Raw genomic sequence first — 16,961 nt, forward strand, 5'->3', positions numbered from 1 at the left:
AGAGATATTCTTGTTCTGTCCAGAAGCTTCTTCTCAGTTGGGATGGGAACTAGTTTTGTGCTGGGTTCAGTTGGGTTAAGCTAATGATGGTTCTGAGTTCAGCTGAGAGCCATTCCTAGACTAGCTAGGCTGGCCTGGGTGCTCCTCCTCAACTGGGTTTGGGGCTCCTCCTGTGCTGATGTGGAGACTGTCCCTGAGCTTGACTGGATTGGGCTAAAGGTTGGTCCGAAGCTTATCTAGGAACTATTCCTAGTCTGTAGTGGGCTCTCAGTGACTGCTAATTAAATACACTAAAATATTCCAATGATGGGATCAGGAAGAACTTATTCTTGGGGCATACTTTAGGGCATTCTTGAGGTAAAATAATCCCTATGCCTGAACTGACCTAAGAATTTGTCCTGTGCTTAACTGAGAGTGTCCCTAAGTACCAGAATTTAACAAGAGAAGTCCTTTGGCTAGTCTCCAAGTTGGTTCTATGCTGGTTTTGGTTAGAATCTGCTCTTAAGTTGGCTTGGGAATTGTTCCCGTGGTGAGGTGGTCTGAGGAAGAAAGTACTCCTGAGTTCCACTCAAGAGGTTGCTAGGCAGATTTGGGCTAGGTGGGTTAGAAGCTGTTCCTAAACATGACAGCAGCATTGTTCCTGGGCTGGCCTAGGGGAACTGTATTCAGCTAGGCCTTACTTTGGGGCTATCTCTCCTGAGGGTTGTCACTGGACTAAGATGAGAGTTCTTTCTTAACTAAACTATGAGTCACAATTGTACTTGGCTCTGTCCAAATCTAGGAGCTTTGGGGCAACAAAAATATAGTGAAGTAGGGAGGTGGAAGAGGAGATGAAAGTCCAAGCTGGAATGAGTGTGTGGTGGGAATAGAAAGGGGGGCTTAGATGAAATCATGATTGGGATCGGGAACAAGGCCAGAGGTATGGCCTGAGTTGATGTGTTTGTACTCAAGGATCAGCGTATTAAGAAAAAAGAAAAAGTTTGCTCTAGAAACTGGAAAGAGGAAGGAGGAGAAATCAGAGATAACTTCAGCCCTAATTCTAGCCCTTCCAACATGCAGCCTATATTCTGATCTGTGGATATGTGAGAGACCAGATTAGAGGGAACAGAGACCAGGTTAGAATGTGGGGAGAGAGGGATCTATTTGACAAAGGCAGAGTGGAGGAGTGATAAAAGCCCAAGTTGAAATGAGTGTGTGGTGGGAGTGGAAAGAGAGGTTTAGATGAAATGATGGTTGGGGTCAGGAACAAGGCCAGAGGTATGGCCAGAATATTAAGGAAAGAAAAGATTTGCTCTAGAAACTGGGAAGGAGGGAGGAGAAATCAGAGACAACTTTAGCCTTAGTTTGAGCCCTGCAAATATGCTGCCTATATTCTGACCTGTGGAGGTGTGAGGTACAAGATTAGAGGGTGACTAAGCCCCCATCTAAAGCTTCAACCTGTTTGGGGAGCAGTAAAGTAAGCAGGATCAATTCCTTTTGTTCCTCCCTTCTCTTACCTCAAACATACTCAATATTCCTGTAAGGGCTTCACAGATCCAGGCAAGAGAGAAAATCAGTGGATATCATAGACTAAAAAGGTATTTAAGAACTTTGGAAAGGAAGAGGTTAGAGTCAAGTGTAATACCTGGTTTTTAGGTGAAAGGGACAACAGTAATTAGCCAAGTGACTGATATAATGACTATATCTGTATTCCTCTCCTGCCTTTTAGCCACCAGCACAGCTCCATCTGTCTTTCCCTTGGTTTCCTGTTGTGATCCAATCTCTGAAGGCTTAAATGTCATAGGCTGCCTTGTGACTGGTTATTTCCCTGAGCCAGTGACTGTGAACTGGAACCCAGAAAACCTGGATACAACAGTCACAACTTTTCCAGCTGTCTCTGATTCCTCATCTGGACTCTATGCCACTACCAGCCTTCTCAAGTCCTTCTCAGACTTGAACTCCCAGGAATTCACCTGCAGAGTGGACCACTCACCCACCAGAACCAAAATTGAAACACACGTATCTCTCAAAGGTGAGAAAGGGACCGGGGATGATAACAGAAGATGCTTTAGTTGGATATTCTGACAATGAGGAGGTAGACTTCTGGAAAGGAAGATGAAAGATAATATAGTCTCCTTCTTTGGAGACTTTTAAGAAAAGATTTTCCTATCAATATGGGATAGAAGAAGGATAATGAGTGGGAATTACTTCTTGTTTTCATATACATATATATATACATATATATGTATATGTATATATATATATATATATATATCCCATCAATTCCTTCCCCCTTCCTTAATCTGGGCTTCCCTCTGATGGTTTGTTTTCTACTTTTAGAGTGTGGTCCTGTGACAATCATCCCACCCACGGTGAAACTCTTCCACTCATCCTGTGACCCACGAGGGGATGCTCATTCCACCATCCAACTGCTCTGCCTTGTCTCAGGCTTCTCCCCAGCCAGTGTCCGAGTGACTTGGCTAGTGAATGGACAAGAAGATGAGAGCCTCTTCCCCTATACAACCAAGCCCAAGAGGGAAGGAGGTCTGATGTTTTCTCTTCAAAGTGAACTCAACATCACACAGGGCCAGTGGGCATCATCTAAGACTTATACCTGCCGTGTGGCACATAAAGGCAGCTTCTATGAAGACAGTGCCCAAAAGTGTACAGGTAATAGCCATATATGGTCACATAGTTGCACAGTCACACAAAGAAATATTGTCACAAATAACTCAGATATACACAAAGGAATAATTATTTAGACAAAAGGTAAATTATTTAGACAAAAATATTAAGCACACAATCACAAATACAGGCATATAGATGTACCTAGTGGGGATAATTTAGGTTTATAGGTTTGGAGCTTCAGATAGCCAAGATATAGAAACCACAAACATGAAGCTTTTGGAGGTTGGTATGGGAAATAGGCCCAATCCAGAGTTTATTAGTTCTATAACCTTCCTGCCCCGGCTGGACATAATAAACATTGAACAATAAACAGGCAGGAGAGCCTACTGGGGACAGCAGGGTGGTAGAAACTTGTCAGTTCACTAATTATTTAATCCACTCCCCACAGATACTGACCCGCGGGGCATCAGTGCCTACCTCAGTCCACCTAGTGCCTTTGATCTCTATGTCAGCAAATCACCCATGCTCACATGTCTGATAGTGGACCTGGCCAGTGAAAAGGATGTAAAGGTTTCTTGGTTCCGAGAAAGTGGGGGTCCCACCAATCCAAGTTCAACAGTGATAAAGTCACAATTTAATGGCACTTTCACAATCACCTCAACCTTACCTGTACAGACAGATGACTGGACAGAGGGTGACACCTATACCTGCCGTTTAGAACATCCTGACCTGCCCTTCCCCCTCAGCAGGACCATCTCCAAGGCTCCAGGTAAAGAGGAGGAAATCAGCATCATACAAATATTTATTAGTCCTACTATGTACTAGCACATTGGAGTTCTAAGGATAGAAAGAAAAGCAAAAACATGATTCTCTACCCTCAAGAAGTTAACAGTCTAATGAGAAAGATAATGCGTAAACAACTATGTTTGCATATATATGAAATATATAAATAGTATAAGTGGAAGACATCAGCAACAGAAGGTTCCAGAAAAGAACTGAAAAAAAATGAGATTTAAACTGAGTATTGAAAGAAATCAGGGAAATCAATAAATAGAGGTGAGAAGGCAGAACATTCCAGACATAAGGGTCAGTGAAAAAACATTAAGTTGGGAGATGTTGAGTGCTGTGTATGAGAAACAACAAAATGGTCACTATATGTGGATTGTAATATATGGAAGGGAGGTCAAGCATAGGAAGGGCCAGATTGTGAAAAACTTTAAAAGTCAGAAGATTTTATATTTGACCTAGAGAGCTATTGAATTTTATTGAAGGAAATGGTGAGAAGGGTGTGACATGGTCAGACCTGTGCTTCAGAAACATTTTGGAACATTTTGGGGAATGGATTGGAACAGGAGGGTCAATCAGAAAGTTCTTTAAGTACTCCAGGAATGAGGTAACGGAGGTCTGTACTAACTATGACTGTATAAATGGAGAGAAATCAATATAAAAGTTGTCAGTAGAAATGACAAGTTGATTCTCTAGTCATCCTGGACCCATTCTATTTCCATTCCCCTACCACAAACAACTATGGATAGGAGAAAATAGAAGAGACTTCAATCCAACATAACAAAGTCATGGGAGTCAGGCTTTAGAATGAAGGGCTCTTTCCCAATCAGCTGAGAATCTGGGAGGTGGGATGGGAGGAATAAAGGGTTTAGCAGAAAAGACCCATAATCCTCATCTCCATGATCTCTTCTGGCTCCCCCTTAGGCAAACGGATAGCCCCTGAGGTATACTTGCTACCTCCATCCCCAGAGGAAAAAGGAAACACTGTCTCCCTCACCTGCCTTGTTCGCAACTTCTTCCCTTCTGACATTACTGTCCAATGGCTGAGCGATAACAAGGAGGACCACGCAGGACACCATACTACCACTCGGGCCCTCAAAGACCATGGACCTGACCCTTCCTACTTCCTCTACAGCAGAATGATTGTCAACAGGTCTTATTGGGAGAAAGGCCACATCCTCACCTGCCGAGTAGTGCATGAAGCCCTACCTTCTCCCTCTCGCACCCTTGAGAAAAGTCTGCACTATTCAGCTGGTAACTGATTACCCAGACCTCACCCCTTCTGACCTCCTTCCCCACCTCCTCAAAAAGGCCTTTGGGTCCCTAGAGGAGATTATATCTGTCTAGTGTCTAAAACCCCAACAGTGGATCCAATAAATGTATATATCTAATCTCCACATCAGAGCCAAGGACTGACCTGTTCTTGGGGAGTGGAAAGAAAGGTAATGGGAATGGTGAATTTCTCTGGTGTGGAGTGAGAAGGGATTGTGTTCTCCTCTGGAAGTTCTCAGAGACTGGGCCTGACTTAGGTGATTTTTTGAGTCACTCATCCAGGAGGTCATAGTAATACCTGCACTGGAAGAATGCTTAAAACTAGAAAGATCTCAAGTGCCTCTATGCTTCCAAAAGTTGAGTTTCTAGGATTCTGTATTGTGTCAGGGATGCTTTGACGTTGCTTAGGTCTCAATTAAACCATTGATCACTCCCCGCCTCAGGAATGTATCCAGATGTACCCAGAAAAATTGTGGTGGAAACTGGGGGAAATTGGTTCCATTAATAGAGACAAGCTGAGGTCTAGAAAGAAGATATTGCTACCAGGTCTCTCACCCTTCAAGAGACATTGATACAGGGCTTGTGTTACTAAAAGAACAGGCATATGTGCACATAAACACATGACTTCACACAGGTACACACATACAGACATCCACTCACATTCACACTTGGATACAGATGTATTCTAGACTTTACAGAGGAACAAATCATATTTTATGGCATTTTAAGATTTTCTAAGTAATTTCCTCACAAACAATCCTGTGAAGCAGATAGTGAAAGCATTATTAATTCCCTTTGCCAGATTAAGAAAGAGACTCAAGGAGTTTGTGACACATATAGTTTTGAAATCAAACATTTTCTAAGCTAGCTGGATCTGTTACTGGGTGAGCTGGGGAAAAAAGTTTTCACAAAACCCAGGGTTGCTACAAGAAGAAAATGAGATCATATTTATAAAAGCTATTTGGAAACCTTGAATGCCAGTTATTAATATTATTTGTTATTGATAAAAAAAACTTTCTATTAGTATCTCACTCACATAAATGCATATTCACATAAATCCCCAAAGTTGGACATAAAACAATGCCTCATACATACTCTTCTGCCTTCAAATAAAAGATCTCTAAAAAGATCATGGGCTTCAAATGCCTTCAAAAAGATAACTCAGAAGCACCAATACATACAGCAAAGGAATATTAATTCATACATACAAACAAAACACACAAGTAACAGCATATACAAATTACATGTTCATAATCACAGGACTGGACACCATATCCTATTAATAATCTGCATGCCATCATACACATATTCATACAAATAAAATAATATGAATTCTGAAATGTATATAAATAATTACACACATTTACAATCACTCTCAGAATCAGACATTCTTACCCCCCAAATAAGTCATAGAGACATATTCTACTCACACTAACATACATATTCACATCATTTCTGTCTCTTCTTCATTCCCATTTTCATCCATCAGATCAATGGACATGTTCCTGCCCTATTCCCAATAAGGCTGATGCCAGAGTCTAGAAAGACATTCAGAAATAAGGCAGGTCAACCTAAAGTATAGTCTCTAAATTATTCTAGCCAGTTCTTCTTAGATTTGTCCCTCACCACCACCCAGAGCATTTTGATACTCTTTGCTTAACACAATACATCCCCATCCAAATGTCAGAAGGAATAGCATACTGCTTTGCCCCAATAGGTAGCAGAAGAAGAGGAATCCCTGATTTGTAACCTAAGTCTAGACTTTATAGTCCATTGGCCCTGAAGACACAAGAGAAAGAAAAACTAGATTTCTTTGTTTTCAGTCCTAGATAGCCTCTGCTCTGGGAAAAATAAATTGGAAAGGAACAGATCTGGACCTTGCTCTGGGTAGTTTACACTCTGAGAAAACACAGGCAGACCCAGTCCTTCCCTCTGAAAGATCGCCATCAAATTAGGAAAAATAAGATAAAATCACAAAATAGTAAATACCACAGACCAATATGTATGCTTCTGACTCAAAAACCTATAGGAACTCAGAGAAAGAAGAAACCAGCTTATACTAAAGCAATCATGGAAGGCTTCTTGGAGAAGGCTTCTTGAAAATTTATTTGGAAAATATATATGGAGCACCTACTATGTGCATAGCACTGTACCATTCCTGACAACTAAAGTACTGGTAGTTTAGCTATATTAGAAAAGGGAAGGCATTCCAGGTAGGGAAAACAGAATGTTCAAAGGAACTAGAGATCCTTCATTTCCTACCTCTGTCTGATAGAATGCCAGAGAGACATGGAAATCAACATATGTAGGAGACTGGAAAAAGAAAACACAGAGGAGACCAACCAAAAGAAAGGGGGAACTGCAAACCCTATAATAGAAAATAATTAAATCCATAAAAGAAATGGATATGTTAAAATATTGTCAGTCTGATGACTTGTCAGTCTGATGCTTCTTTGTCATTTCCCCCATCCTTGAATGGAAACTTCTTGAAAGTAGGGCTTTGGAAATTTATTTTTCTTATAATCTCTCATAGAAGATACTAACACAGGACATTTACCCCAAAGACTAAGGATATTTACTAGTTTATTGGTATGCCTTAGAGCAGTTGTTTCCAAGTTTTTCAAATATGAGAACTTCTTTTTAATATCAAAAAGTCATTGAAATCCTCATATGACAGTAGTTTCTTACACTATGCTTCTTTTGTTGCAGTCAAGTAAATGTGAAGAGGGTGATTCTTGTCTCATATTTACAGACCCTTTAAAATAATTCTATAGCCCTTCACACATCTGAAGTCTACATTTCAGGAATCTCTGAATCATAGATTCTTAGAACAGAAAGGTTTCTTAGTCCTGAAAGGGTTTGATATAGTTCAGCTATCTTATTGTACCAGAAAGAATTGAGGATCACATAGGGAAAGCAATTTGTCAAAGATCACAGAGGATAATGGATAATGGAGCCAAGACCAGAATTTTCCCTTTCCCTTTCCCTTCTTCCCTTCCAAATATTTTCCCAGGCCACAGGATTTTTTCCTTATCAATCTGTCACTTAACTTTCACTTTGAGAGAACTAAACATACCCATCTTGTTAGTTATCTATTGTATATGTGTTCATATTTATTGATCATGTCCTCTGTATGTCAATGAATTCTCTCAGACTTGACACTGACTAGAGTCATAGTCTCCTGCAGCCCCTAGAATTGAGAGTAACGGGATGACATTGGCCAGTCTACATTTGAGGCAAATATATACAAAGTAAGAGTGTGCTATGAATGGAACACTTTTAATTTAATCTTCATTATTAATATTTTTTCCCTTACTTTCTTAAAGACAATCAACAAAACAACAAATTAACCCCTAATTTGATACTCATGTACTAACTTGAAGTGTGACCTGCAACCTAGGTCACACAAACTGTTATCTCCCTAGTTCAGTGGCCATGACTCCTCTCAGCTCCCCAAAAGAAAGGCTTATGTGGGACTAAACACACAGAATTTCTAATCACTTCTTTACAAATGGAACAAGGATAGGAGAAAAGGCTAGCATCTTTGCTCAGGGAAGAGAGGGGTAAGAAAGATAAAGAGGAGAGGAAAGGGGGAAAAACAGAAGATAAATTGATGAACAATTTTTCCTTTCAGGTCAAGAAGACACATGCACAGAAACAGAGAATGAGGAGTTGGATGGCCTTTGGACAACCATCTATGTCTTCATTGTCCTCTTCCTTCTCAGCGTTTGCTATAGTGCTACAGTCACACTGTTCAAGGTCAGAGAAAAGAGGGAATTAAAAGGACTCCTTATATGGTGTTTATTCCCACTAGTTATCACTCTAATCATTTTGTTCTTCCCTTATTCTCCCTATCCCATGTTTTGAGATGTAGGTTCTCCAGGAAAATTCCAAGATGAGAAGCTAGAGGGAGGATGGGAATATAGATGAAAGAGGAGTCAAAGATTGTTTCTTCAAGGAACTTCTAATCTAAGACAGAAGATAGCACCTAAATTTGTCATTAGTTTTCAGATTTGCCATAATCCCCCCATTGATTTCCTATTTCTTAATCTCTCCTCCTAACTTCCCATTCTACCTTAGGTGAAGTGGATTTTTTCTGCAGTCCTGCAACTGAAGCCTGGCACCTTCCATGACTACAAGAACATGATTCAGCAGGCCACCTAAACTTCAGACTAGGAGAGCCCCTTCCCTAGGACTCCATGTGGGGCAAGTGTACCTTATCTGCTGGGTACATGAAGATCTCTTCCCAAGTGAATCCACATAATTGGGTCACTGAGTTCAAGACTTCTTTCTCCTGTACCTTAGGCCATAAATTTTCCCTGACTTCTAAAAACAAGAAACGAAGTCCCTTAATTTAGTCTTTGAAGTGTTCCCTTGCCTTGGGTCCAAGATGAGATATGCCTAAGCAGGAGTCAGGAATCACAACTCTAGGGGAACTCATAGCACTGGATCTATATAGTTTAGCATCTTAAATCTAGGAGAAATCTCAAAGACAAACCATTCACCTTTCAAAGGAGAAAATGGAGTCCTAGAGATAGGTAGTGATTTGCCATAAGCCATATAGTAAATTAGTGGCAGAATCATGGAGGCCCCTACCTCAGACCCAAGGACTAGGATGTTCAACTGACCTATGACCTTGATGGAACTTCATGCCCCAGACCCCCATGATATAAACCTAGGTTATTTCCCTATATCCCTATCTCTTATTTCCTGAGGGATAGCCTCTTCAGGTCAGGTCAGAGTAGGAATGAGGAGGGATTACAGAAGGAGCCTGGTGGGGGGGGATCTATAGTGGGTCATTTCAGGACTCTCCTACTCATGAAACCTAGGTGCTCTTCTCTGATTGAATGAGATCCTGAACCTACCTACTAGATTCTAATCCAATTCAAATCAGAATTCATAGGCCAGGATGGCATAGAGAGTGGTCCAAAAATCAGAGCTCAAATAAGTGTGAGATTCATAGGAAAGAGCCCTTGGATCAGAAGATGCAAGTTTAAATACTGCCTATGATATGTAGTATTTGTTCCACCTTAAACATTTAGCCTCTCTAGATCTTGGAGAAAGTTAGACTAAAGGGCTTCTAAGGTCTATGATCCTATTAAATACAAGAACAAAATCCATCCCACACCCCAAATCTTAGAACCCAGCTCAGATTTAGTTCATAGAATAAAGGTCAGCCCAGAAAACAGATCAGAAACCAGAGACAAAGAGAACAGATTAGAGATTTGTCAAAGCTCATAGCTTTGCTCTGCTCCTTTTTCTGCCTTAGGTCTGCTGTCTCTATCCCAAAATATAAATTCTTGTGGTAAAAGTCAGTCATCCAATTGCAGCACCTCCACATGCAGCTCTATCTGCTTCTTCTTTCTCAGCTTCATTTGTTGTGAGTCCATCAAACAAATACATAACAATACAGAGTCCTAGTCCACTCATCCTACTCTCCCCCAACTTAGTTTCTTCTAAAAGAGAAAGAGCCCTGAACCCTTTTGTTGGGACAAGAAAAACAACTGTTCCCAGGATTCTGAGAGATGCCTTTCCAAAGATCCATTTATTCATCTCTTTCTGTCCAAAGCAATTTTTTGACCAATATTTAGCAAAAAAAAATCTGTCTTTGTTCCAAGCAACTCAAACCTGGAGTCTCTGTTCTAAAACAAAAAGGAGGAACCTTTGGGCAAAGCTGGGTAAGACCAACAGTATTTGTCATTGCACTTGAGAATCCTTTCTTTTTCAGGGCTGATATTGTTTTCCTTTTGTATCTAAGTAAAAACTACTTTTAAAAGTCATCAATTATGTCTTTCTTGTTTCTCACTATGGGAAGTGTCTAAGAGTATTTTTATTCAAGGAATTTTCCATGCAATGATTGGATTCTGTGAAGTTTTTCCCACTAAAATGTATTGGCTCTGCATTTGAACCAGGCAACCCTTTGTGGGAAAATTGTTATCTTTAGTTCCATGCAGTTGAGTCAACTAAGGCTGAAACTACAGCATATGAAAGAGTAAAGAGTCAAAGATCAACGCAGTGGATAGAGCACTGGCCCTGGAGTCAGACTGACCTGAGTTCAAATCTAGCCTCAGATACTTAATAATTGCCTAGCTATGTGACTTGGGCAAATCACTTAACCCCACTGCCTTAAATAATTTAAAAAAATTTAGAAGAGTCAAAGATCATATCAGATTTTCAAAAGTGGGAGATAAGATGAATGGTGATATCACTAATAAGCAAATGAAATAAGAAAGAAAAGTCATTTTAAAGGAAAAGATAATGGACACAATTTTGAACATGTTGAGTTTGAAACATTGAGTGGGACCTCCAGAGAGAGGTATTTTAGAGATTTGGGCTTTGATTTTTGAAGTTATAGATTTGAGTCATTTGCATAAAGATGATACTCAAAAACTTGATCATTAAAAAAAAAAGAATAATTCTCAGGATAGAAACTTGAGAAATACTACATTTAGCCTGAAGTATAATAAATAACTAATGAGGGAGACACAGGAGCTTTCAAAGAGGAAAAAAACTGAAAGAATATGATGTCTCAAATGCACAAAATATATAGAAGGAAGTATTATAAATGTCATTAGGGGTCCTAGAGAATGAGGGAGAAAAGTCAGGCTTGCTGAAAGAACTACTGAATTTTGAGTCAGACATTTCAGCAAATTGATGCAGGTCAGGGTAAAAGTCAAATCCTAAGGTGTTAAAAGAAAAATTAAAAATGAAGGAACTATAAAATTTAATACCTTAATGCTTCATTCAGCTTCTTAAATTCCTGTTTGTGTTAAACATTTATTCAACCACTACTCCATTTCCAAATATTGTTTCCTACTCTGAACTAGTGAGAGTTGAAAGTGATTCATGTAATATCACTCTGTAGTAATAATAAAAAACTCAAAATTTATTTAACAGAAAAATATAAGCTAAAAAAGTCATGTCATACAGTCTCTCATCATCTACTTCTCATACCTTAGTTCCCAGGATTGGCAATATGAGTTCATTCATTTCTGTTTCCCTTAGTTGCTTTGTGGCTCAGTGTTTCAAGCAAAGTACCCAAAATGGTATAATGATTCATGTGAAAGATAAATGCTATGAAGCCTGAGGAGAATGTTTCTGTCAGTACTGGCTAGTGAATCGTAAGGAGTCTTCAGAGAGGCACTACTCAGCATCACATGCAATTTAGCAGCCAGCACAATAAAGGAGTAGAGAGTCTGTCATATGTTAGTCCAGGAAGCAAAGAATATAGGCTTAAAACCAAGAATAACTTACCCATTAAAACTGAGTGAAATCAGGGCAATAATTACCTAGCTGTGTGACCTTGGGCAAGTTTTGCCTTAAATAAATTTTAAAAAATTGAAATTTTAAATTTTAAAAAAATTTTAAAAACTGAGTGAAATCCTATGGGAAGAGGGAGTCAAATGAACATTCTGGTGGGGGGGGGGGGGTGAGGAACTATAGAACTTCCAAACATTTATAATTTCTGTACATAATATTTCTAAATATTCTCCCTGACAAGATTTCCTGACATCCAACTAGAACATCATATTATCATTTGTTGGTTTGAGATGTTCCAAGATGAACTAATAATTAGGTGGTTTTTCTCCTTTAACCAGTATCTTAATCAAGAAACAAACTGATTTTTAGCCTCTTTTTTTTAATCTTACTAAACTCCAAAGCACAGTTCAATAAATAAATGGAATTATTGAGCATAATCATTCTTGGTTACATTGTATGCATGTATTAGAAATTTCATATGTTGACCTTCCCTCAAGCCTTTGACTTCAAGGTCCAACATATGAGGTGGAGTCAAGATGACAGAAAAAAGAGCAATTTCCCCTCTAAACAACTTTAAATAATGTCTCAATACAAATTTTAGAGAGGCAGAAACCCCAAAAAGATGAGTAAAACAATTTTCTAGATCAAGACAACTTAGAATATCAGCAAAAAAAGGTGAAAGTGGAACATGATCCAGCAGAGACCACACCCCAATAAACCAGCAGTCGGCCTTTCGGCCTTTCGGACAGCTAATTCAGTGGCATTAGTGGTGTTTTTTTCAGGACCTCTCATGTAAAAGGGTCATACAACTGATCAAAAGAGGATTATAAGGGTCCCTTTTTTGGCATGGGGCAAGACTCTGTTGCATTGCCCATCCTGGATTCTGGATCACAGCACTGGGTCTCAGTCTTGGAATGAGGAAGAATCCCAGCACACAAGAGTTTTCAGGCACAAGAGAGCTGGGGCCCTGGTCAGTTTCAGGATACCAAAAAGTATTTATGGTCAGTCAGACCAGAGCACAAGCTGGAGAAAAATAAGCACACCACTCCCTGAATCATACCACCTTGGAAGAACCAAAAGCTTACAGATTCCCAGAATTATCTCTGAAAACAGTTGCCCAGGAAAAAAAAATTAAGATTGGGAGAGTGGCCCCTCTATTCCAAAAGAAGAACTCCACTTTAGCAAAGAGGAATAGAATGGGGGGGGGGGGGGGGCGGCAGCTAGGTGGTGGAGTGAGTAGAGCATGGCCCTGGACTAGGGAGAACCTGAGATCAAATCCTGCCTCAGACACTTAATAATTACCTAGTTGAATGGACTTGGCAAGTCACTTAACCCCATTGCCTTGCAAAAACCTATAAAAGGAGAGAGAGAGAGAGAGAGAGAGAGAGAGAGAGAGAGAGAACTAAAAATAGGGTAAATGGGTCTGTGCCGCTGAGAGCCCGCGGCCGCTGAGCCAGACAAGCCTGCCCCCCCCCATGCCCGGGCCGGACCCCCCCGCCAGGGTCCAGGAGGACCGCGTGGACCAGAGCCGGGCTGGAGGCCCAAGAGCCGGACCACATTCCGTCCTGAGCAGCTGCGCGCGCTGCGGGCCAGCTTCGCCCTGTCCAGATACATCACTGCCCAGCGGGGCTGCCAACTGATCCGCGAGCTGGGGCTGAGCTACAAGCAGGTCAAGACCTGGTTCCAGAGCCAGAGCTGAAAGTCAAGAGACCGCAGAAGGCACCCCCTACTATGCCCCCCAGTCCCAGGACCACAGGCTGTCTCAGCTGGAACCAGACACCGGACCCCTAGGCTTCAGTCACTTTGTTTCAAGTGGACCCCGTGGACAATTGTCCCAAAGACTATGCCAGACCCAGCGGCCAGATGTCTGAGAACTGGCTCCAGAACTACAGAGAGGGGCCCTCTCCCTACCAGGTGGCCCTCCAAGCCCACTACGCCACCAGTGCCTTGGAGGCTTCCGTGGGGCCCATGAGCTGGGGTTATCCCATGGGATCCCCAACCCCTGTGGTGTGCCCTACCCCTCATGCAGGGGCATCTGCAGCTCCTCCCCACTGGCATGCCAGGCAGCTCAGTCCAGTTGGAGTAAGTCTGCTCAGTCGGTTCCGAGACCAGCTTTGCTTCTGCGCCCACCCCCAACATTGCTAGTGCCCCTCAGGATCAGACCTACCCCCTTATGGGCCCCGGCTTGTTTGGCCCCTGAAATGGCCCTTGCTTCACAGTGAGCCCTCCTCCACTGGTTTTCTAGTCCTTCCTGAGGGTATTTTTGGGTGGTCTGCTGCTCCCCAGGGGCCTGTAAAACTCTCCAGGTTTGTTACCCAAGTCTGTGATTTTTCCAAATAACTGAAGGGCAGCCCAGGAGAAAGCGTGAGGCATGAGGTGGCTCTGGGTCTTCTGTCTTGAACGCTCTCTTGTTGCTATGGCGATTTTGGGGGTAGGGTTGGTCGTCGTCATCATCATCATCATCATCTTCATCATCATCATCATCATCATCCTGCAGAATGGATGGAGCTCAGACACATTGTTTTTACCTTTCTAGGACCAAAGGGCTGAGTGTAAAGGAGCCTCTCACTAAAACTAAGACATGAAAATAAATAAATAGATAGATAGATAGATAGATAGATAGATAGATAGATAGATAGATAGATGGTAGATAGATGGATAGATAGATAAATAGGGCAGATGGTAAAAGAGACATAAAAATACAATAAAAAGATCTTGAAGAGGAGAATTGGCTAAAGGGGAAAAAATTACAAAACTTCTCTGAAGCATAGAAATCCTTTAAAAAGTAGAATTAGTGAAATGGAGAAGGAAATAGAAAAGCTCAGTGAAGAAAATCATTCCTTAAAATTTATAATTGAATACCAGTACCAGGTCTATTTCCAAAAGAAATCTTAATAATGAGAAAAGTCTCATATGCTCAAAATAATTTATAGCAGCTCCTTTTTTAGTGATGAAGAATTGGAAATTGAGGGGATACCCAGCAATTGGGGAATGGCTAAACAAGTTATGGTATTATGAATGTTATACTATTATTCAATAAAAAAATCATGAAAGTCAGACTTTAGAGAAGCATGAAAATAACTATATGGAAACTGATGCTGGATGAAGGCAGCAGAACTAAGAGAACAACATTGTGAACCAATCAACTATGATAAATGCAACTCCTGTCAGCTATTCAGAGATCAAGGACAACCCTGGAAGACTTGTTTTGGACACGTCATTCACATTCAGAAGGAAAAAAAAGCACAGAATCTGAAAGGATTCTATGTCTACTTTTTTTAAACTTCTCTTATGCTTTTTCCTTCCTATCCCATGCTTTTCTTTCTTTCCCCTTAGTCCTAAATCCTCACACAAAATGACTAATATAAAATGCTAAACACAAATGTACATGGTACACCTTTTACCAGACTGTTCACTGCTGAGGGGAGGAGTATGGAAAGGGAGAATGGTAAAAAAAAAATTTGTAACATAAATATGCAAGTGGATGAATATTGGAAAACTTTCATATTATGTAATTGAAAAAATAAAATATCAATCAGAAACTTTTAAATAAATAAATAAAAAGAATGCTTTGAAAAGGAGAACTGGTTAAATGGGGAAAAAATACAAAACTTCTCTGAAGAAAAGAACTCCTTTAAAAACTAGAATTAGGGAAAAAAGTAGAATTAGTCAAATGGGAGAGGAAGAAAAGCTCATTGAAGAAAATAATTCCTTAAAACTCACAATTGGGGGCAGCTAGGTGGCACAATGGATAGAGCATCAGCCCTGGAATCGGGAGTACCTGAGTTCAAATCTGACCTCAGACATTTAATAATTGCCTAGTTATGTGACCTTGGGCAAGTCATTTAATCCCATTGCCTTAAATTTTAAAAAACTCATTTAAAAAAACTTACAATTGGATACCAATAATAGGCCATATCTAAAAGAAATCACAAAAAAATGGAAAAAGTCTCACGTGTTCAAAAATATTTATAGCAGCCCTTTTCTTAGTGGCAAAGAATTGGAAATTGAACAGATGTCCATCAGTTGGGGAATGGCTAAATAAGTTATGGTATATGAATGTTATGGAGTACCATTGTTCTGTTGTAGAGCTACCCAGGTAAGTCTGGATGAAAGGTCAGTTTATAACTAAAGCCCAGGCTTAGGTGACCTTCCAGCTGAAAGCTCTCCACGGAACTCTGCTGTGCAACTGCATCATAGCATGACCTCACTTGGTGAAAGCCCTGTACTGGAACTTCTTGACCTAGGTTACATCCTGCTAGGTTACACCTTGTGCAAGTTTGAGAAATGTCATTGTTTTATCTTGCATGCTAATTTTGTTGGTTTTCTGCTGTAAAGAACTGTCTGATACTGTGAATAAACAGCTCTGCTGGTTGTCCTGCTAGCACCCCCATCTATGTGTACACTTTTCATTTCTCTCTCTTGAACCAAACTCATCCCCCAATAAAAGGGGGCCCTATTATTGTCCTATAAGAAATCATGAGTAGCCAGATTTTAGAGAAGCATGGAAAGAATTACATGAACTGATGCTGAGATAAGGCAGCAGAACCAAGAGAGCATTGTACACATTAGCCACATTATGATGGATGCAGCTCCTCTCAGCAGTTCATAGATCAAAGACAACCCTGGGAGACTTGCTATGGACAATGCCATCCTTAATCAGGGGTGGGGGGGAGACACATAGAATCTGAATATATATTATGTTAATTTAAAAAAAAACTTCCCTTATGGTTTTCCTTCCTAACACAAGCTTTTCTTACTTTCCCCTTTGTCCTAATTTCTCATGTACAAAATGACCAATATGTTAACATGCTAAACAAAAATGTACATATATAACTTTTACCAGATTACCTTGCTACCATGGGAAAGAAGAGGAAATGGAGGGTTGTAGAGAAATGTGTAACTTATAAATGTATGTTGAAAAGCAGCATGTATTTGGAAAAATAAAATAAAATGTCAATTAAAAAAACTTACAATTGAAGGGCAGCTAGGTGGCGCAGTGGATAGAGCACTGGCCCTGGAGTCAGGAGTACCTG

The 16,961-nt window shown here is 40.5% G+C and overlaps 1 gene segment (V, D, J or C); it reads left to right on the forward strand.

The window, feature by feature from the left end:
• The first annotated feature begins 891 nt into the window (after window positions 1-891).
• LOC141504448 (immunoglobulin heavy constant epsilon-like) lies at window positions 892-13,624 on the forward strand. The segment is given in 7 exon segments: window positions 892-919; window positions 1,709-2,011; window positions 2,320-2,649; window positions 3,056-3,376; window positions 4,318-4,647; window positions 8,300-8,424; window positions 13,364-13,624. Coding segments are annotated over 7 exon segments (1,698 nt in total).
• The last annotated feature ends 3,337 nt before the right edge of the window (window positions 13,625-16,961 follow it).

Source organism: Macrotis lagotis, chromosome 1 (assembly GCF_037893015.1).
Source record: "Macrotis lagotis isolate mMagLag1 chromosome 1, bilby.v1.9.chrom.fasta, whole genome shotgun sequence".
Classification (NCBI taxonomy): Eukaryota; Metazoa; Chordata; class Mammalia; order Peramelemorphia; family Peramelidae; genus Macrotis; species Macrotis lagotis.